General features: G+C 35.3%; 1 protein-coding gene and 1 long non-coding RNA gene across 10 annotated transcripts in view; one reads left to right on the top strand and one right to left on the bottom strand.

Moving 5' to 3' along the window:
- The window catches only part of LOC139967322 (actin-binding LIM protein 2-like), a 158,177-nt gene that overhangs the window by 54,062 nt on the left and 81,842 nt on the right, over positions 1–22,273 (top strand). Inside the window, exon 1 of one of the 9 annotated variants that reach the window (XM_071970992.1) lies at positions 5,698–6,585. The exons of the other annotated variants lie outside the window; for them this stretch is intronic. Coding sequence (XP_071827093.1) covers positions 6,516–6,585 — 70 coding nt within the window. The 5' untranslated portion in view covers positions 5,698–6,515. Of the gene's footprint in view, positions 1–5,697; positions 6,586–22,273 lie in introns of those variants that run through there. 9 annotated transcript variants of the gene reach the window in all.
- On the bottom strand, positions 518–21,127 carry LOC139967323 (uncharacterized). Its single transcript, XR_011792970.1, has 5 exons — positions 19,007–21,127; positions 11,826–12,045; positions 8,225–8,270; positions 3,604–4,757; positions 518–2,956 (listed from the first exon to the last, which is right to left on the bottom strand). It is a non-coding gene; the product is annotated as an uncharacterized lncRNA (long non-coding RNA).

Genomic DNA, 22,273 nt, shown 5'->3' with positions numbered 1-22,273 from the left:
TTGATGCAACAATGACAAACACTACAGGGATAGTTTTATGGTCCATGAAAATATTTCACGCCAATCTGCTACTTTATGTTAAAGTTGATATCTCTGCATGCTGTTTATTACTTGAAATATGGACTGTTTGAATGATTGGAGGTATTTTATGTCAAATTAGCTCTGCTACCTTAAGAAAGGGATGATGATGCCCAGGTACATCATCAGGGTAAAGTAAATGTCTGGCACAAATTAGGTTAGAATTTACTTTTGATTCACTGGTTTGTTATTGTGCCTCAATGTTTTCTTCTCTTCCTCACTAATTACCTGTCCCCTCACAACATTAGCATTCTTGATCTAATATGTCTAAAGGGAACTGGTAGGCTTTTAGCCCTGTTGGACTCTACCAGTCAATGATTCCTCCACCCCCCCCCCCCCCTTCCTGCCTTGTTGATCAACAAGGCATAACGAAATGAAATTGTGAGAACAAAATCTTTCTCTTCCGGCATTGTAGAATGTGTGCACATTGTTCATAAACAACATTATGATCAGACATCAGTGAATATAGTTTATCCAGTATGGCATTGCACAGCATTATGCAGAATGGTTGAATTGCTCTACGAGTCCAAAGATGTGTAATCAGTTGTGAACACAGGATCCATAGTATTTTATAAGAGACAGCATTCAGAGCCATTCAAAACTGCGAGACAATATTTGAAAAATAAATTGTTACAGCTCATCAATTGTGATGACATCATTCACCTCAATGCCTTTCCGAGAAATATTCATAAAATAACCTTAGTCTCAAGGATTTCCAAGACTCTCTCCTAATTCCAGCCACAAGCCTTGTTATTTAGATGTGGATTCACCTTTACTTTGATATAAGCTTTTTGTGAAGCCAGAAAAAAAAATCAGTTATGCCGTTGGGGGGATCCCCTTAATATTGTTTGCTTTTTCAACACCATTGAATACTACTATTCTTGATTGAAATCTGTGTTGTTGACATTAGTTGAACTGTATAAGTTAGCTACAAAAATAGACATTCCAAACTTCTTTTAAATAAAAAAAGGAAATGTTTGACCTTGTTCTTTATGACTGTTCCATACAGTTATTCAAATGGAGGTGGTATTATTCATTGCAGAATATGAAAAAGGTATAACACACAGGGTACCTGGGAAAGGCACTATGTATATGTGGTTTGTGTATGGTAGCTATTAAGGTATAACACACAGGGTACCTGGGAGGGGCACTCTGTAAACCTTGTTTGTGTTTGGTACCTATAAATATCTGCCAAGTTTTCTTTAATCTACCAAATAATACTCAATATAGGAATGTAACAGCTTACCCTCATGTCATTACAGCCAATACATTGCACCAGGCAAAGTTTTTAATAATTCTTCTGTTTTTATTTTTAAAATTTTTTTTAGCCATCATTTATTGTCAAATCTTTTGCCATAATAACAAACTTATATAAAGACATATATATGACACTTAATTATAGTTTGATTACAAATATTCAATATTCAAATGAGCATAGCACAATTACTAAAAGTGTCTCTTAGGAGATTGTATGATAGAGGTCCTTGATGTTTACCAGGATCTAAATGTTTCTCAACTTGTAACAGAAATTTTAATTTATACAAAAATTTGTTAATGTTGGGAATGCTCAAATTTACTTTCTTCTGGAATGTATAGTATTTGATATGAAAAATTAAAAACTTCAATTCTTCTGTTCACAGTAGAAAAAAGAAGTCACTTTTGGATGCAGAGAATAAATTAGGCTACTTCAAGTTGCTTTTCACACTTTGTGTGATTGTTTTGGGAAGTGAAATTTAAAAAGCTGCAGGCTAACGAACTGCTTTGTTTTGAGATTTTAATATTCAATTGTATCAAGAGCTCATCGAGGTTAACTGAAAGAACTGCTGTATGAAGGTGCAATATTTGTCCTTGATGTTGGTAAATGTTCAACAGTATTTCATAATAAAATTACATTAGAATATAGTTCATTACAGTATGTTCAAGACTAATCAACTTTTGTTTCAAATAATGAAGGGAAAGTAAAAAAAAAAAGCACTATGAACATTTTCAACTGTTATATCAAATGTGTTTGGACAATATATTTTATAATGCAAAATATTCCTCTTAAATACTCTCTTAATGAAGGTTACTAGGGTGATAATCAAATATTCACATAGTTAAGATTTCTATGTTGACAAAATGGCATGGTGTCTCAATTTGATAAATTTCCAGATAGTTGCTGCACCTCAGGCACATGAGTTTACTTCAAAGAACCTCGTTGAGTTTAATCAGTGACATCACAGTACTGTTGTGTACTTGCCTCCTGCGCCATTCCATTTCAATCACGTCACATGAGTGGCGCTGTTAATGAACTCTTTTTGCCCCAAAACAAAAAAAATGCAATCAGCCGATGAAGAGACCACTTGCTTTCATGACAACTGTAACAACATTTTGAGGGAATCTTTAATATGTGCGGATTATGCAAGCTGGGGCTAAGGAGTGGAATTATCCTGCAAAGAGTTGCTGCAGAAGCTGATATTTCTTTACTTACAGCCTCAAATTTTCTTTCTGTAGATGCACACTTTCTAGGACAGGAAATAATAATATAATTTGAAAATTAACCCCAGACTTGATTGGTTTATGAATGGTAGATTTATCGAATCAGGTGGAATTCTCTTCTTAGATACCAAATTCCCTGGCAAGTAGGTGAAGGTGTCACTAGTTCTCAGTTACTGCATAGTTATATCCCTCAGGGTCCTCCTTTACTGACTCTAAACATCCTATATAGATGCCACACACAGTGTGTATAAAGCCTTCTTTTAAGGTCAAGGTGTCAACATTGCCAAAGGGCTCTCTGTAACATCCTTTAGTAATCAGACAATAGATTGTAACCCCAGTTTGAAGAGTTTTCCTCCTTTGGTAGGAAATGTTTGGATGAGTGGGTGTGAAAAGTCTTGAACTTGAAGGAGAATGGAAAAGGAGAAGGAAAACACTTGAGGAATCTACTGGAATTTGGAGCATATTAAAGGGCCATTATGTTTGGAAAGCCATTGGTGAAATTGCTTAGTTTTTAATCAATTTATTATATTAAAGAAAATAAATGTTGGACATTATAGAATTTTAATCCTCATATAAAATTATAATAGCTATCTGCAAATTTTCCATTTTGTTTCACTCTTTAAATTTGCATGTCTAGCTGGCTAAATGATGTGGCCAGTTAAGTAATAGCCATGGCACATAAAGCTTTCTGTCATGTTGATAAACCAGAAATATCAATGGCAAAAAGATTTAAATATTGAAAATAACTTAAAACGACACTACTCAAGTGAAAATCTCACAAACGAGGGACATTAATAAACAAAATTAAATAAATAAATAGATAAACCCATCTGCTTGTGTTTAATACAACTAAGTTTGAAGTAGCAATTGAATGTCACACAACCCTTTCAATTTCAATTTCAAGAAAATTTTTGTTAATATTCTAGTTTGTAAATAGTGCCCTCTATTTTTGTAAAATGTGACATAGTTGGGCTGTTGTATCACTGTGGGCTGTTCAATTGAAGCACATACACCACTTATGTTTCAGTTCTCTGGATGGTGGTGTACCTGTAACACATTCAGAATATAATTGGTATCCCACTGGGCATGTTCCAAATTACATGAACCAGAGTCTTCAATCATGATGGGTGCTTGCCGCCAAAGTGACGTCTTCCAGAAGGTATGCCATACATACAGTAAATGCGAAAAAAACAAAAAAACAATGATAATAATAACGTTCATGAATGCAAAAACATCACAAAAGAAATAAAAGTCAGAGCCTACTTTCATTTCATTGGCTTGGTATCTGTCTGGTTTAGAGGTTAGCCTGTAGTTCTTTACTCAATAAAAAGGAAAGTAGTCGCGACTGCTCTTGTGCATTTGCGAAATACATATTTAGAGCTAACAAAGGAAAACAAGCGATATTATGCAAGCATCTGAGCCAAGGAAAACTCAGAATTACATGTATTAAGCAGAAGTGCTCACCAGAGGTTCCTATTCCTCTATAAATGAATTACCTTTAACTTACCCAAACTGTCAGTGCCTGAGTCCTGGTTTGCGATGGTTTTGTCTCAGAATCCTGACAATATATGAGACTTCATGTACCACATACATAAGTCACCTTGCAATTTATAGCATCTATTGAAACATTTGGGGGAAGGGGAAATGGAGGGGGAGGGGAAGGAAGAAGTTGGAGTAGCTTATATCTTTCACTTCAAGCACATAATCCTGCTTTGAAAATTTATTTCATTATAAAAAACATTAGCCATAGCAATATGTGGAATTTGACCTTGAATATCCTTAAACTATCTTCTTCTTAATGAAAGCAAAACTAGCAAATCCCTCCTGGACTTGCATTCATTTGCATCAGTGAATAAATGTACTTCCTCAGAATGTTCATAATTGGGAAACTCATAATAATCTACGGTGGGTAGAATTGTCTGTGAAACTTTAACAGCATGTTGACTTGCTGCTTCCTGAGCAAACCATCAGGAATATCTCTGTCTCCGCCTTTGGTTTATGAGATATGTCGGACATCTCTAAGTCTATAAAGCAGATTATCTGGAGTAATGAAGAAGAGGTCTCCCTCAAAGATACCAGGAAAATTGTTTGCATGGTTTCATCCACAGACAGATAAATTGAATTCCGGGAGACATGGAGAAGATATGATATCATCGCACGTTTAATCTTGAGGACGTGTAAAAAAGAGATCTGACTTTCACCTAGTACAGAAAAAATGTTTCCAATTATTTAATGTATCCTAACAAAATAAATGTCCTTCTGACATTTATAGGAGATTCTGACTGCTGGGAGATTGATGCAAATGCGTAAATGCAGAACTTTCTTTATGAAAACACGTCCTATACTTTGTGTCCCTCAACCCAAGGGGGATAGGAGCCAGGGGGGCACGAGCCCTCCCACTTTTTTCCAAAATAGCAAATGTACCCTACTGGCAAATAAAATATTCCCCTTTGATGAAGAACTGTCTTTTGAATATCTTAAGCCTTTGTTAATTTTAATATTTTATTTTAATTATTTATTTTTAGTCTGTACATGCTATTTTTAATATGGCAATTCCCATATCTTTTTGTAGCACTGTTAACAATAAACAATCTCAATAAATGGTATTGATAGCATACTAACACATCATATATATTTAAGTGATATGGCTGGTGTGTATCCGTTTAAAGCATAACAAGGTGTGGTTGTGGAATGAGTAAGTGCCCCCCTGATGTTGCCCCCACTTTTTGGAAGCTTCCTACCCCCCTGCCTCAACCGCTATAAGAGATAAATTTTGCCTTTTAAACATGTACTCAGTTATGACCAAAAAACTATTATGATATATGTTACCATGGCAAAATGTCATGCTCATTGTAAGAATACTATGCATGACATGTACTCATGTCATGCATATAGAAGTGTGATATATTTGTGCATAATTTGTTTCAAACACAGTTATTTTCCTTTAACTTCCTATTCCTTTCTTTCCTTGTCTGGTTTAATTTTTCCTTTCATTGTGCATCTTCTTTTGACACTATAAAACTAATTATTTGTAACCTCCAATTCCATTCATTTCTACTTGAAAAACAATTTGCATACAGTCCTTCACATGTTAATGATATTGTTTACAATAATATTTTCATATTTAAAGTTTGTGATAGTTAATGATTAAAGATACTGTAGACCAATTTTATTCCAGTTAATAATTGATATCCACCTGTTTCTCTGTAATTAGTAGACTATAGAATGAGTACATGTATTTGATATATTCCGTAAATGACAAAGATAAAACCAAATTCCTCTGACATAATCCATTTGGTTACAAATTCTGCCTTTCAGTGTGCCATTCATTTTCTCTTTCAGTAATTATTACTTTGAAGTGAAACGCGTTTATATGCTGTTCCCATTATATTGATTACCTCAGTCGCATTGACAAAGATTCACACCACCCCGGCTGTTATGCTCAACAGTTATTAGTTTTTGGCCGACCGTATGCATATATGTATTGATTACAACTCCTACTGTATGGCAACCAATGTGTCAAAAAAATATATAAAAAAACATTCACAAAAATATGAATCTTGCAGATATGCAATGCATGATAATTGTCACAGCAGTTTCATACAGTTATTCAATTCTTTAATCTAAAATCGACGGCAGTTTCTACACATGTTATATCTCTACAGCGTGAAATATTTCCTACTCATTTTGTGTATACTTATGCATATTCATAGAGCAGCTGTAATGAAAGTGGCTTAAGTATAGCTCCAGCAAGTGGTAAATGACTGAAAGGGCTCATTAAGTGGAGAACTCATTCAGCAGGCAGGCACGTGTCTGTTGCCGACCAAGAGAAAAAGAGAAAAAAAAACCTTTCAAAAGCTGGCATTGAAACGAGCCACACACATATTGGAATCTAATACTTTTTTTGAGTAGCGTGTTACTGGGTGTGACAAGGAACTTGGACTTGTTGGACAGCGGATATGGCTTTATTCCGACTAAAATCATCGGTTATGTGGAAAGGATTCCACATTAAAGGATTTAGATTTTCAGGTTTGTATTTGGTTCCATTTATGTATACAATTGGTGTACTCTGAGTGGCAGAGGGTAAACAAACTTTTGATGGTGTGACCATCTTCTGGTAGTAATTGAAAGTGAATTTTAGTCATAGACATTGGACTGTTTGCAAACCACTGGTTCCAGCAGCAGTGAGGTGTGGTGTCGATCCTTGAGGATGCTATGTTTGTTTACATATGGTGTCTAAACCACCTGTTTATCAGCAGAGAACATATATATTTGTCTAACATGCATTTTTGTTTGTTATGAGTAAAGTGGAACATTTAGTAGTACTCTTAAATGAATTTGTTCAATTAGATAGGTAAGATGCATCTATTCTTTTTGTTTTAAAATTCATTAAGTACTTAACTTTCTGTTAAACATGTATCTAGATATACAGTAAGGCTTCAACTTGTTTTTGTTGAAATCTGCATTTTTGTAGATCTTCCCGTCAATAAGTTTAAATTACAATAATTTCCTGTTGCTCTGATACAGTTAGTTTTATTACAAACACTCTCATTCTGACAAAACGTTTAAAGTGGCAATAAAACAGAAATAAAAATGTCACATGGGATTGCAAGTTTTAAGAGGCAGCACTCATTCATTAGTTTACCACATACTGTACAGTAGGTAATTGTTCAATAGTATGATTTATTTCGTCTATTTTTACGTTGAGTATAATAAGAAGTAACTTCCATTTGCTGAAAGTGGGCTTGGTGTACAAATATGTCATAAAATGCAATCACTATACTAATATATTATTGATACTGGTATTAAAAGTATGTAATTTACTTGTGGTATTGATTAAGTTGAAATGAGCTACTTTATAGTATCTACCAAAGTAGATGAGCACCATTTTGATGGTATTGTTTAGTCCATTGTATTGTTTATTCAATTGTGTTGCTTAGTCCATTGTATTGTTTAGTCCATATTGTATTGTTTAGTCCATTGTATTGTTTATTCCATTGTGTTGTTTAGTCCATTGTATAAGCAAAGAATTGCACATAGCAAAAAGGATTAAAAGAGTAATTAAACAATGGATATGCAGTATATGTGTCTAATGAATGAAGTAATGGTTAACGATATGAATATTTAAAGGGCATTAAATATTACGTTGCCATTTAAAGTGTTTTGGTATTTCTTTAAAGCAGCTGATTATGTTTATGACAACAATATTTGCCTTAATTCCAACAAGATTAAAAAAGATCCAAAAGGCTATATATGAAGTATATCATTGAAAGGTGAATTAGCTGGTAACTACACTCAACACTTTATGAAAATGCTGCCGCAGTCAGGATTCTTATGTGTGAAGAAGGCTAGGTTATCTTGATGTGCTATGAATAGTGTGGTAGGTTTCAGCTAGGTTATCTTGATGTGCTATGAATAGTGTGGTAGGTTTCAGCTTTTTTTTCAATGGTGTATATGAACTATAACATCCCACTCATCTGTTGTGACATTAATGCAACTAACTGATCCATTCATTGATTATACTTGACATGTGACCTCTCAGTTGTTAGGAAATCTACCGTCAAGCACTATTAGTGTGGGTGATCAGATATTATAAATTTGTTGGTAAAGAATAAGAAAACAAATATGTTACATAATCAAGTGATCTGGTGAGTTGAATACTTCATACCTTGGTGTAGATCGGTTGTTTGGATAAGTACGTAGGGTTTCACTTTCTGTGAAGAAAAAGTAAGAATGATACTAATTATATGCTATTAGTGAAAACTGCTCCTAGGTCACCCACAAATTATTGAAGTAAACTAAACCAGAAATACAGCATTATATTCTCTGATGTATGAGTTGTATTCTTTAAGATTCGCGTGACATCTTCTACAAATGGTATAAAATTAACATAATGTAACCAAGACCTGTGAACTGCATGTTCCAAGATGAAATAAACATCCAAAGATGACTAGCTGGGAAGTCATAAATAACTTAATGTTTCAAAAAAACATCTGAGGCACCATGGAAACAAAATGAACTGACTGCATCAGCAACATTTAAAAGTAAATCCTCGCACAATATATCTCTCTCAGTTTACATTTTATAACATTAATTTAAAGGAAAAAAATGTCAGGCATGCAATATTTACAGTGCCATTGTGTGTGTGTATGATACAGTATTCAACAAAGTAGTAAATTTGATGATGAACCAAGCTGTGTAAATAAATGCCACTTGCACAATGTGAGCTGAGCAAAGTGTTAAAATGCACATCTTTGTCATGTAACGATTGCAAATTACATTGTTAGTTAATTATGACTCACTTAAAATATCAATATATTACCATAGGTGTGCTTGGTATAACTACTGTGAATTTATGCAGAGCTTATGAAGCCACATGCACTGATAAGAGCATACAGCAACCACTCAATAATCCATATGGAATGTTCTATGTATTGCAGGTACAGCATGTTAAATAGTTAAACCATAAACACTGATAAGAGGTTAAAAACCACCCACTTATTAAACCATATGGAATGTTATATGTATTGCAGATACTGCATTTTAAAGAGTTAAGCCACATGCACAGATAAAAGGTTAGCAACCACCCACTTATCAAGCCATATGGAATGTTTTATACATGTATTGCAGATACTGCATTTTCAAGATTTAAGCCATATGCACTGATAAGAGATTAGCAACCACCTACTAATCTATCCATATGGAATGTTCTATGTACAGCAGATACTGCATTTTAAAGAGTTAAGCAATATACACTGATAAGAGGTTAAAAACCACCCGCTTATTAATCCAAATGGAATGTTTTATACATGTGTGTATTGCAGATACTGCATATTAAAGAGTTAAGCCATATACACTGATAAGAGGTTATCAACCACCCGCTTATTAATCCATATGGAATGTTCTATGTACAGCAGATACTGCATTTAGAAGAGTTAAGCCACATACACTGATAAGAGGTTAAAAACCACCCACTTACTAATCCGTATGGAATGTTCTATGTATTGCAGTTATTGCATTTTAATGAGTTAAGTGCTTTATGCACTGATAAGAGCATATAGCAACCACCCACTCATCAATCAGTATAAACTGTTCTACTCTATTTATTGCAATGGGAGATTTATGCCATATTCACAGATAAGAGCAAATAGCAACCACCCACTCATCAAACAGTATAAACTGTTCTGTATTTATTGCAATGGGAGATTTATGCCATATGCACTGATGAGAGCAAATAGCAACCATCCACTCATCAATCAGTATAAACTGTTCTGTATTTATTGCAATGGGAGATTTATGCCATATGCACTGATAAGAGCATATAGCAACCACCCACTCCTCAATCAGTGTTTAATTCTACTCTATATATTACAATGAAAGACATGCCATATGCATTGATATGATAAGAGCATATAGCAACCACCCACTCATCAATCAGTATTAACTGTTCTACTGTATTTATTTCAATCTGAGCTTTATACCATATATGCACTGATAAGAGCATATCAACCACCCACTCATCAATCAGTATTAACTGTTCTACTCTATTTATTGCAATGTGAGGTTTATGCCATATGCACTGATAAGATAAGAGCATATAGCAACCACCCACTTGTTATAATCCACAGTATGATAAATTGTTGTATCTGCTGTATGTAATGCAATGTTTTGATATATTTAGCTATATGTACTGATAAGATCATAATAATAATAATCAGCAATCATTGTTCGTTGTTGAAAAACACACGTTGGGTGGCTTCAAATTCAACATTTTAACTCAAAATTTGGAATCTCTTCAAGTTAGAAAGTCATTTCAGATTGGAAAACCATAGCTTACCCTTGGATGAAAACAAACAAACACCTAACTATGACCAACCAACCACCCAGTTATTAATCAGTCTGTTCTTTCTTTGCTGTATGTTTGCAATTTGATATGTTATGCCTGCATCATTAGCCTCAAACATTGTCACGTACGAGATGAACAACTTTGTTATTCTTTATTTCAAAGACACGTTTTGTCTTCATTCTCTCTGTGAGTATCATGTACCTACTGTTACCTTGAATTAGATACATCAATATTCGTCCTTCTCGATGTAGGTTGGTTTGTGGCCTTCATTCTGTCATTAGTTTCCTACTAATTTGGGTGTGAATTATGGAATTTCACCAATTTTAGAGCATTGACGATTAAAATAATAACACTGTGTGCAGTACGTGTGCACATGTAGTAACTTACAAATGATTATTCAAGGGAATTTCATTAACTGTGATACAAAGGGTGTTGCCCTATAGATATTTAGGTACATATTTCTGCAAAATATCAAACAATGAGAGATTATTTGGCATTTCACAAACTAAGATTCCATGGCACTGTTATTAGAGTAATTGGTTGCATTTTAAAAGCAGTTGGTAATGTGAACATCTCTATAACATCTTAAATGTCACTTGAGCAATATAGCAAAAGTATTATTAGTTTGTTGCATCAACCAATCTCTAATTGTGACATTGTAAAAAGAAACATTAAACAGTTGTAAATTTTCTTGCTTAGAGTTGTACAGCGCTATTGAATACTTCGTAATTTTAGCGCTTTATAAGTTCATTTATTATTTATTATTACCTAGCATGAACCTAGTGTATAATAATGAGAACAGAGCTTCATCAGCTGTCATTAGTTGCTATGGCAATAAATACCAGCTAATCGCTCCTTTCTTAGGGCAAGAATTTGAACATGTTAGTGTATGGGACATTACACTACAGCTAGAATGTATCGTTCTCATCAGTAGTACTTAGCAACTTGATCAGTTCAACATAGCCAGCTAACTTCAAACTAACATGCGTTTCACTCTATGCAAACAGTATAAACATTCACATGTTTAAATATACGATAGCTGCATTGCCTTATGGTTAGTCTTTGCCATCCCTGATATATAGTTTAAGTCCCATACTTTATATCAGGGAAGCCAGTGTTAGATGATGGATATTTTATAACAATGATACTAACCAAAAAGATCCTTTTAACTTTAATTCACTATATGTCTGTTCAATTATTCAATTTGCATAAGATTTTTTTGTGAATGTATCTGGCATTGCTTGTCAATAATCATCAGTCAAAATTGTCTGCAACTTCTTTGATTTTTTGTTTTTTTGTTTCACACTTAGCATTCCTTGTTGATTAAAGTGTTTTTCTACAAGCTTGTCAAGACTTGTAAGGCTGTGTACCTTAGCAACCTAGTTTTTTGCCCTATATCCGTGGATGAACAAAACCCACTTACCAGACAGTGATTCTTTGATATTATTATAAATAAAAGCCTCTCCTCTAGATATGGCATCTATTCCCCTGATTTTTCTTCGTGCCCATACACGACGGACGTTTGCTCGTGATTCACCTGTCGGTATCTGTGTATAGTCTGCCTGTTCCAGATTCTTATGGCGGATTCACTTGGGGCAAGTCAGAGAAATAGGGCAATGAACCACTTTGGCGACCTGAGAGATCTTGGGGAGCGAGATGAAATAAAGAAAGGATTCTAAAAATGAGGGGAAAACAAAGCAATCAAAGAATTGTCTGACTTGTCAACATGAATAATAATTCTTCATTCTGAATATCTAGTTCTGTCTTGTTTTGTTATTTTGTGATGGAAGATGTGTCCGTTTGAATCAGTTCAATTAGATTGTTTCAGATTTGATTTTTCAGTTCTTTCTGGAAGTGTTGGAATCTGGTAAAATTCTGTTTTCGCAAAGAATCTAAGTTTGACCAAAGAGATATGATGGCTGGTATTTTGAATTTTGGTCAAGGGAGACCTCCTGAACCAGGGGCGGATCCAGGGGGGGCCGACCCGGCCCCGGCCCCCCCTAATTTGGAAATCAGTTGCGTTTTTTTATGTGGGAGTACTTTAAATTCCTAATAGGCATAACTTGGTGAAAGAAAAGCCTAATATATATCCAGCTGTTCTTCCCTGAAACGCGATCGTTTTTATTCCAAATTTGAAACTAAGGCAATTACCAGGCCTACGCGACATCACGTATTAATTAGATACGGCTCAGTACTATAGTGCTGACTATTACTGTCAGGGAAAATCAATGCACAGTTAGCAAGTATATCATAATTATCTGAATGAAACGGGGTGTAGGCGGTTTTACACTATCTAACGCAACGTAGTCGCCAAGAACCTGAAGTATTTTTAAGGGAGGGCCCAAGGAGCATGAACTTATAGCATGCTCCTCGTGGTGAAGCATAATTGCACCTATTAGGTGAACTGAGTGTACTGTTAATAGTAGGAGAGACTAGTGTAGGTTCTTATGATCAACTAGACCGGTTTCTGCTCTCAAACTTTATAGGAGCTTCATCAGTAGTAGCCTTTGAATATTTTATATTCGGCCTGGGCGTCTCGTTCTCAAAATGCATCTATTTTCTGTGCACGAGTTTTTATGGGCTCATAATGCAGCTATAAGAGCATCTAAAAGAGCTTCGTGTGAACCTTGAGAGTCAGCTGATTCTTCGTTAGTATGAAACCTTGAGTTAACAAGTAAACCTTTGAGATTTTGGTTTTATTTTGTGATTTATTATATTATATATAATAATTTGGTCGCTGTCGGCAAATTTTGGGTCTGTCGGCAAAAGGAGAAAAGGTGAAGAGAGCGGAAGGGGAAGAAAGAAGGAAAGCTGAATAGAGAAAAGGAGAACGGGAGCTTCTTTATCGGTTATTTCGATTTTCCAGTTCTTCATCTGATAAACTCATTCACCAATCCAATCACCCGACGCCTGCAAGTTAAAAACCTCTCGGCAAATAACTGATCATGTCACGGCCGTCAGTATAGCTACTGTAGCCAGGCTCAGCTAGATGAGTGCCAGAATCGCCGGCAACTCAGTGAAAGAAATGGAATTAAAGGCTTCCGTATAGGCCGTAGCCCATGAGTCGTGCTATCGTGTGACAACGTGTTGTTATTATCCTCTGTTCAGAATGACGTCATCGCAGATGTCATTCGTTCTCCGTGGAAAACTTAAGGACACGGCTCACGAATTGTACACAATTTTTAACGTTTCTCGCTTGTATATCAATGAATGTTGTTATTTCTCATTACCGGAAAGTTTTCTGAACATTTTCATCACGAAGTTTCACTATTTCAACGATCGGTGAAAGAGAAAACACAGTTCGATAATTGGTCCCAATTAATTCTTCTTCTGCCGACTGCCATAAAAATAATATCGAGATGGAAATTCTACGGTGCCAAATTTGACTTAAAATATGCACCAGATTGCATCTAAGGACGTTTCAAAACTAACAATTTTCCAAAGGGGAGGGGGACACCCCCTCCCCTTAGACCCCTCCCCCATTTCAGTCACCACTTCCAGATCCGTCGGCAAATCTAATTTGACTTAAAATATGCACCAGATTGCATCAAAGGACGTTTCAAAACTAAAAATTTTCCAAAGGGGAGGGGGAAACCCCCTCCCCTTAGACCCCTCCCCATTTCAGTCACCACTTCCAGATCCGTCGGCAAATCAAATTTGACTTAAAATATACACCAGATTGCATCTAAGGACGTTTCAAAACTAAAAATTTTCCAAAGGGGAGGGGACAGCCCCTCCCCTTAGACCCCTCCCCATTTCAGTCACCACTTCCAGATCCGTCGGCAAATCAAATTTGACTTAAAATATACACCAGATTGCATCTAAGGACGTTTCAAAACTAAAAATTTTCCAAAGGGGAGGGGACAGCCCCTCCCCTTAGACCCCTCCCCCATTTCAGTCACCACTTCCAGATCCGTCGGCAAATCAAATTGACTTACAATATGCACCAGATTGCATCTAAGGACGTTTCAAAACTAACAATTTTCCAAAGGGGAGGGGACACCCCCTCCCCTTAGACCCCTCCCCCATTTCAGTCACCACTTCCAGATCCGTCGGCAAATCAAATTCTCCACACCCCCCAACAAAAAAACCTTCGCTACGCCCCTGAATAGGAAGCAAGAAATAATCCACAAATTCCGATATATTTTCGGTCGGTGATCCGTTTCCGCTTATTATCAGGCCCTCCCTTAAAAATACTTCAGGTTCTTGGCGACTACGTTGCGTTAGATAGTGTAAAACCGCCTACACCCCCATTTCATTAATAAGTATATCATAATTATCTCATTGAACATATCTTGTTTTATGTTTTTTCTTGGGGTGAATCTGGCGTCATAATTTTCGCGCAAAAGAAAAAACGAATCGACGCAATAATAGTGTATCCATTGTACATGCACTGTTGAGCGTTCTTAAATATGTGTCTATCGAGCACAAATATGTGCACAAAAAAGCGTGTCTGCAACGTTTCTGGTTTTTCTAGTTTTTGGCGAAATGTTTCACCATTTTGCATCTAAGCACTCACAATTAACCAAAAATTTCCAAGGGGGAGGGGGCCCCTCCCCCTAGACCCCTCCCCCAGGACGCAGATCACTAAAGTGCTACCATCGGGATGTCGGCCCCCCCTTTCTCAAAATCCTGGATCCGCCCCTGTGAACTGTGCAAATTATCCAGCATGTACCAGTTCAAAGGTCATCATTATCAGCTCCAAATATGCTAGAAATTAAATCAAATAATGGTCACTCATATATGCTCCAACTTCAGCAAGCATTTTACTACCACCCAGAAAATATAATCCTCTCTGAAACATTTAATTGTCTAATTTAATACTGCTCAGTGTCTGGAAGTATAACTTGGAGGTACCAAACCACCATGAAAGCTGCTTTTGAAAAAAAAACTTTTGTCATGATGATATTAAAAAGTAAACATAAATAGGTAATGCTAGAATAACTAATTGAGAATGCCTTCTTTGTGTAATATTAGCTGATGCATCAGTTTGATGAATATCATTTTATAGAGTCATATCAACCATTTAGCCTACTTTAGATACCTGTATCCTATCCTATCCTATCCAATGGTTACATAATTTGTCATCAGCATGATATACTGTATTAAAGAAATCTAATGGCAGATCGCAGCACCCATTCCATTCCATTTTGTAACTTCAGAATTACCTCAATTCCATACATGGAGTTGATCCAACTACATGGGATGAATTATGTTAAAGTTAAGTTGCATGGTAACATCAAACTGTGTGATGAGCTACCTAACATTGGATCTGATATTAATGTTATAGATAGCTCATGCTCTCAGAGCATTGTTTATAATGTTGACCCATCAGTCGCAGAGATGATTGGATACATAAAGTCAATCCAACTCCTTTAGGTGAATTTTGTCACAGGTTAAGTTTTCACTGTAATATCATACTGTAATATACTTTACAATGGGATTTAGATGGATACTGTTGATAGCTGCTGCTCTCATAGCAGACTTTTCTGTAATGTTGATCCTTCAGATGCAGACACAATTGCATATATAAAGTCAATAAGTCAGGTGAGGTTTTTACTGTAATATCGTACTGTAATATACTTTACAATGGGTTTTAGATGGATACTACTGATAGCTGCTGATCTCATAGTGGACCTTTTCTGTAATGTTGATCCATCAGATGCAGACACGATTACATATAAAGTCAATAAGTCAGGTTAAGTTTGCACTGTAATATACTTTACAATGGGTTTAAAATGGATACTATTGATAGCTCCTGCTCTCATAGCGGACCTTTTCTGTAATGTTGATCCTTCAGATGCAGACATAATTGCATTTCCACATTCTTTACTTATCAACCTTTAGTGCATCTAATACTCTAGCTCCCCTTTCATTGGATTTTTGCTAGTAAATTTCATTACACTTTTTTTTGGAGCTATCGTGTCATTTTTTCCGCTCGCATATTTGGATGAGTTTTCCAGCCGACTCGGCTGTCATGCTCTGGTGGGTATTTTGTCTCCTCAGTGGCTGAATTTGATGTTTTTCACACATGATATACACATCTCACATGCAAGTTGTTCACCAAGGATAAAATTAAACCTATTATCCATGCATAGGAGTCCAATTATGATAAAAGATTTGCTTGTACAGCAGCAGTAGCAGCGACAGCTAGGTTTAATACAGAAGCTGCCGGGATGGCAATTCCCTGGACAAAGTAAGCCGGTTTCTGCCGGGTTTCTGCTGGGGCAGACATCAATTGTGTGAGACACATCCCAAGGCCTATTTACTTACAACCATGGTAGTCCCATCATACTCAGCATGTCTTTATAAACCTAAGCTAGGATACTATGACTTGGCTTTCAAAGTTTAAACACCTCATAGGTTGATATATATGAATAATTGTAATTACTGAAACGTTCTAGAGGACACGCTTGTCTGAAGATTTGAAAGGGGCAGGAGATTTGAAAGGGACAACATTTTTGAAAGCGACAGCAGATTTGAAAGGGACAGTAGATTTGAAAGGGACAGTAGATTTGAAAGGGGCAGCAGATTTGAAAGGGACAGGGACAGCAGATTTGAAAGGGACAGGGACAGCAGATTTGAAAGGGACATCAGATTTGTTTCTTTCAGAGTTTGATGTTGAAGGATGATCATCCTTCTCTGAGATATATTATCATTTATAAGATATATTATCATTTATATTTCGGTGGCGTAAAAATGATATGAGAGAGCAAATCACACGGATGAAAATATTGTAACAAACTTAAAATAATTTACAAGTCAGTCAGTAATTTACAAGTCAGTCAGTTCAAAGTGTGCATGCCAAAGTAGTGCAAACTTTGTATGAAAAACAGGCAGTGAAAGAGTTAGTTTATTTTTCTTTCATCTCTGCATGTGTACATAAGCTCAATTGTAGGTATTATGCAAATAATGTCTGGACCTCTATTTATTAGCTGTTTAGATTCCTATATCTTACTATCCCTGGGCCTCACAAAGTCATATCCTGCCTCTCTTTACATAATATCACTCCAGGATATAAATGTATCAATATCATAAATCAAACATCATCAATAGAAATGTAGGCTACTTAAAGGACAGATCTATTTGATTTTGTTCCAACTTTTAGCCTCCCCCCCCATGCAAGTAATATGGAGGTCAGTTGAATGGACAGTACTGCATGTATAACCTCCCAACTTTTTCCATGGGTGAGGTTCTTTACTAGTTTAGACAGTACAAAAAGGCATGATCCTTCTTATATATTAAACTTTAATTGAGAGAGGTTGCTTGATTGGAGTTAGGCAAATTATTTATTAAATTGTATATTTTCTTGTCTTTATGAAAACAAGGAAGAGATTATAAATTCATAATGTCAATTGAAAACATAATGACTCATTCAGCAAGATATCACTTGATTGCAGTAGTGGAAGCGTTATGTGACATGCCTCATTCAGTTCAGTAGAAAAATCAGGTTTAATTATGGGGAACAGTATCAATTAATTTCATGATAAACTTGCTTCATTGTTCAGTAGACTAATCAGGTTTACTTATGGGGAACAATATTAATTAATTTCATTATAAACTTGATCATAAGTCGTTGGTTGGAGGAGGAACTGAAATATATTGCAATTACACTTTCCTTGATAATTATTGCATTGTATGGCATTTTGAAGTGTACAAAGTATACTTTTTGTAAAAGATACAGTATATGTTATTTTTTAGTCCTAAATATTATTATTTCTACAAGGGTTATGAGATTAGGATGCTAGAAACCTGCCCGGAAACTTGAAAGCGAATTTGAGGGACACGATTTGCAGTCAATTAAAACTCTTTGGAAATTGGCGGAGAGAATGGTTTTCCTACTGTTTCGTGTAATTCTGAATCAAAGTTAGCTTTTAAGCATTTGATATCTTCTACCTGTCATAGTATGCAAAATATAAAAGATAAATATTTTATAATTATCTTGTTCACCATTGCTCTCAAATGTTATAGTACACACCCAGTCTCATTATGCTTCACCATCTGTGATGCAGGGTTTACTGTTTAAGGTTATGTATATTATTCAAACTCTGTGTATATAGATATCTTTTAAGTCTTGGTCTCTTGACTGCTTTGATATGTTTTCATTTTTTTTTTTTATCTTTATTTAATTTTACTTTTACTGGAACATTCTGTTATTAAAAACATGTAATCATTAACCGAGACTTTCTGGTATTCCGGGTTAATATTTGTAACATATTGATTTACGAGTATGAAATTGATATCAATGAAGCACAAATATTAAATTAGGTAACAGCACCCAAGTACCAGTGTAATCCATCTTCTTGATGTCTTGGTAACAGAGAGTAAAAGGGCTTTCTCATGGACTATAGTTAAAAAATGCACTGAGATTCTGCAAGTTTGTGTTCTTAAACTTGCACAAATATTACAATAAATTTTTTAAGTTTTAATAAAAATGTTACTAACTCTTTTGAATGAATTGTATAGTACGCTATTACAGTGTCCTAGCTTGATCACACATATAATCATAGTGAGTAATGTTGGAAAACAGCTGTGACCAAACTGCAAACTGCTGTTTTAAACACTATTCTCTTAAACGTTGTTCAGTAATGTTACATACTGTACCATATTTAAACGCCATATCTTCCGCATATGTGTAGGCAACACGTAACGCACTGAACTGTCTTTGTCTTCATCTTTGATGTTAAAAACGTAATCAATCTCGAATCGATTGTGCTCTACTTCAGTGGTATATATTGTCTAATAAGCGCAGAAGAATTGATTTGCATTGTTTACCCCTGTCCAAAGTTCAAAGATATTGTTGTTCATATTGCTTAGATCAAAGTCTGTTATTGTTTGCGGGATTTCGCCACATAAAGATGCAAATATTTTATCAGTGAACCAGATTTTTGGAATATAGGTTATTGCAGTTAGTGAAAACAAATACTTTCAATTGAAAAATATTTGTTCCACTGTGATCATGTATTATTGAGTTGTATAAGAAACATATAATTATGAAGTATAGGTTCCTATTCCAACGACATACAACATGGTGCCATTGCAAAGGGTTTTTGTTTTTTCCTTTTTTAATATTAAGCGTGAATAAGTATGAAATTAATCTGCCACGTTGAGAGAAAAGGGTTTATCTTTCAATAAAACCTGCAGAGGATAGACTATGCATGTGAATTAAACTTGATAGATTCAAGATGAAGTTTTTGACATTCAGCTTTCATCTGTGCTATCTCAGTTTTGTTACTTTCGCTATTTTGCACCAATATAGTTTCTCGATCTAATCAAACTGTGAGATGAATCTCAATATATCCATAGTGAAATGTTGCCAAGACATGTAATCCACAACTTAAAGCAATCTGAAACATAATTTATGACAGTATACAGTATATATTGACAAGAAGGAAAAAGATGCATTTATATGGAGGAATGACTCAGGGTTTCTGCATTAGTAGGGATAGGGAATTAGGTATAAATGCGTAATTAACATTGTTGTAGATCGACTTTACGCCAGTTGCAAAGGTATGCATGGTGATGGGTGTATTAAGTTTTCACAATTGCATTTTGTGTTAATTCCGTTGCCACATTCTAATGCTACTGTGCGGCCATATCGAATATAGTCAAACATTGAAGTAGAGTTATGGACCTGAAAATTACATCATCATTTTTTTTTTCTTGTAGTCTACGGTACTTAAAAATCTTCTCTGTAATAAGGAAATTACACATCAACTTCAAAAGATTGTAAAGTAAAGGAGGAAATTTGTGGGACACACAATTATCGAGCTACTTCACGGAAACGGTTTTACACACATAGATCTCTCTGAGTTATAATGTGCATTGAGGTGTATCCAATTATATATGTGAATATTACATGAGTTGGTTCACAAGTGTCATCCAAAAATTTACAAGGCAATATGGTACATGCAGCTTTAATGAACATATCACTGTATCAAACAAGGGTTGAAATTTTGCTCATTTACATATTTCTGTCTGATTAATTTCAAGAGGGAATATACTGTAACAAAGGGGTTATCAACTGTAGGTATATGTGCTGTAGGCCGTGCTAAAATAACTAATTTTTAAGGTGTAAAAATTTTGTTTGAATTTACTTGCAAATTAAGTAGCCAAGACTTATGAATTATATATAGATGAGGAAGTGAACATCGTAGATTTGAAGAGCTTAATCATTTTGTGTTTTAAACGGTACAGAAGCAATCTACGTGGGTTGGCTTTTCTGTATATATACTATCTGACCTGTAAAATACCCTGTAACCAGGGCCTCCCTCCCCTCATCACGAACATTCTACAACGTTGCCTTTCGACATGATGACCGTAGGATTTCCAGTTTGACAAGATGTTTATGAATTTCATACCTTGTAGCAGTGTGCTTTCCTCAATTCATCAGAGAAAGTTTGCTGGCATATCCCTTGGGGATGAAATATGAAGCAATTTTCAGATTAGCCTCTCAGAGCTGGGGTGCCGTCTTATTTTTAACTTCGCAGGATGTGAACAGTCATGTAGGGTACATGAGTACATTTTCTGACATTATTGCTGTTATAGCCTGTACATGGGGTTTTTCATTAAATAAACAGCATGATTATACCCAGCTGCCATATATATATATACTGTGGCATCCATTGGTCTATATCCATCTTGAAAAAGCTGACAAATAAATCTCTGATAGAATGTTGATGAAACAACGTATGAGACTTATATTTTCCTTTATCATACATTGCTGTTATAGCTGCCTGTACATGGGGGTTTTCATTAAATAAACAGCATGGTTATACCCTGCCATACTGTGGTAGTCCATGGGTCTATATCCATTTTGAAAAGCTGACAAATAAATCTCTGATAGAATTTGATGAAAACAACATATGAGACTAATAACTTGCCTCTATCATACAGTAGTATTGCACATCATTAATGCAATTGAAACTGATAGTATAGTTAATGGACATTGAACATGACACATGTACAGTATAATTGGGAGAAGAACTATAAGCTTTTTCAATTTGGTCAACTGTTTAAAGTTTTTGGCGAGATTATATGAGACTTACCTCTATTTATAATTTATATAGTCACCATAGGGAATGTCGTAGGTGAAAGTTGTGACAGGTTCATAGTTTTTTTTTCAATGTATCTTTTATAAGAATTAAATGGATTTAAACTCCCTTTTTTCCTTCCTTATCTTTTCATTGTATTTCCACCTGAATGAAACAAGCCAGAAAGAAAAAGTAGTTTGAACTTCAGGAAATAAAATGAAACTCCATGAGGCATTGTTACAAAAAATAACTGCAATCAGCATATTTACTTCACTCTTCGCTTACCTGTCTCCCCAAAACCTTCGCACTCTCGTTCTACCAAGCCTAGAACGAACTGGTATTACTTTTAACACTGTGCACCCTCTACGTCCAGAGCCCTCTCCGGTCAAGCCCATTTGAAAGAATAATTAATGGCCTTAACAGTCTCACGTTCAGCGGTGAATGTAATTGGTATGATTGATTGATATCTATGTCTATAGTCAATGCATTGCTAATTATACTTTCATACAAAAAATGCAAAATTAATTTGGATGATGGAATGATGTGCACACTATACACTATTACAAGCCTAGAACGGACTGGTATTACCTTTAACACTGTGCATCCTATACGCCCAGAGCCCTCTCCGGTCAAGCCCTTTTAAAAGAATAATTAATGGCCTTAACAGTCTCACGTTCAGCGGTGAATGTAATTGGCATGATTGATTGATATCTATGTCTATAGTCAATGCATTGCTAATTATGCTTTCTATATGTGCACACTATTACTGAATGAAACCTTAATTAAAATCCTTAAATTTTGAAATTGAATATTCCAACCAAGTTATGTAACAATTAAC

Source organism: Apostichopus japonicus, chromosome 5 (genome assembly GCF_037975245.1).
Source record: "Apostichopus japonicus isolate 1M-3 chromosome 5, ASM3797524v1, whole genome shotgun sequence".
In the NCBI taxonomy this organism is placed as follows: Eukaryota; Metazoa; Echinodermata; class Holothuroidea; order Aspidochirotida; family Stichopodidae; genus Apostichopus; species Apostichopus japonicus.
This window is presented reverse-complemented; position numbering and strand designations above follow the sequence as displayed.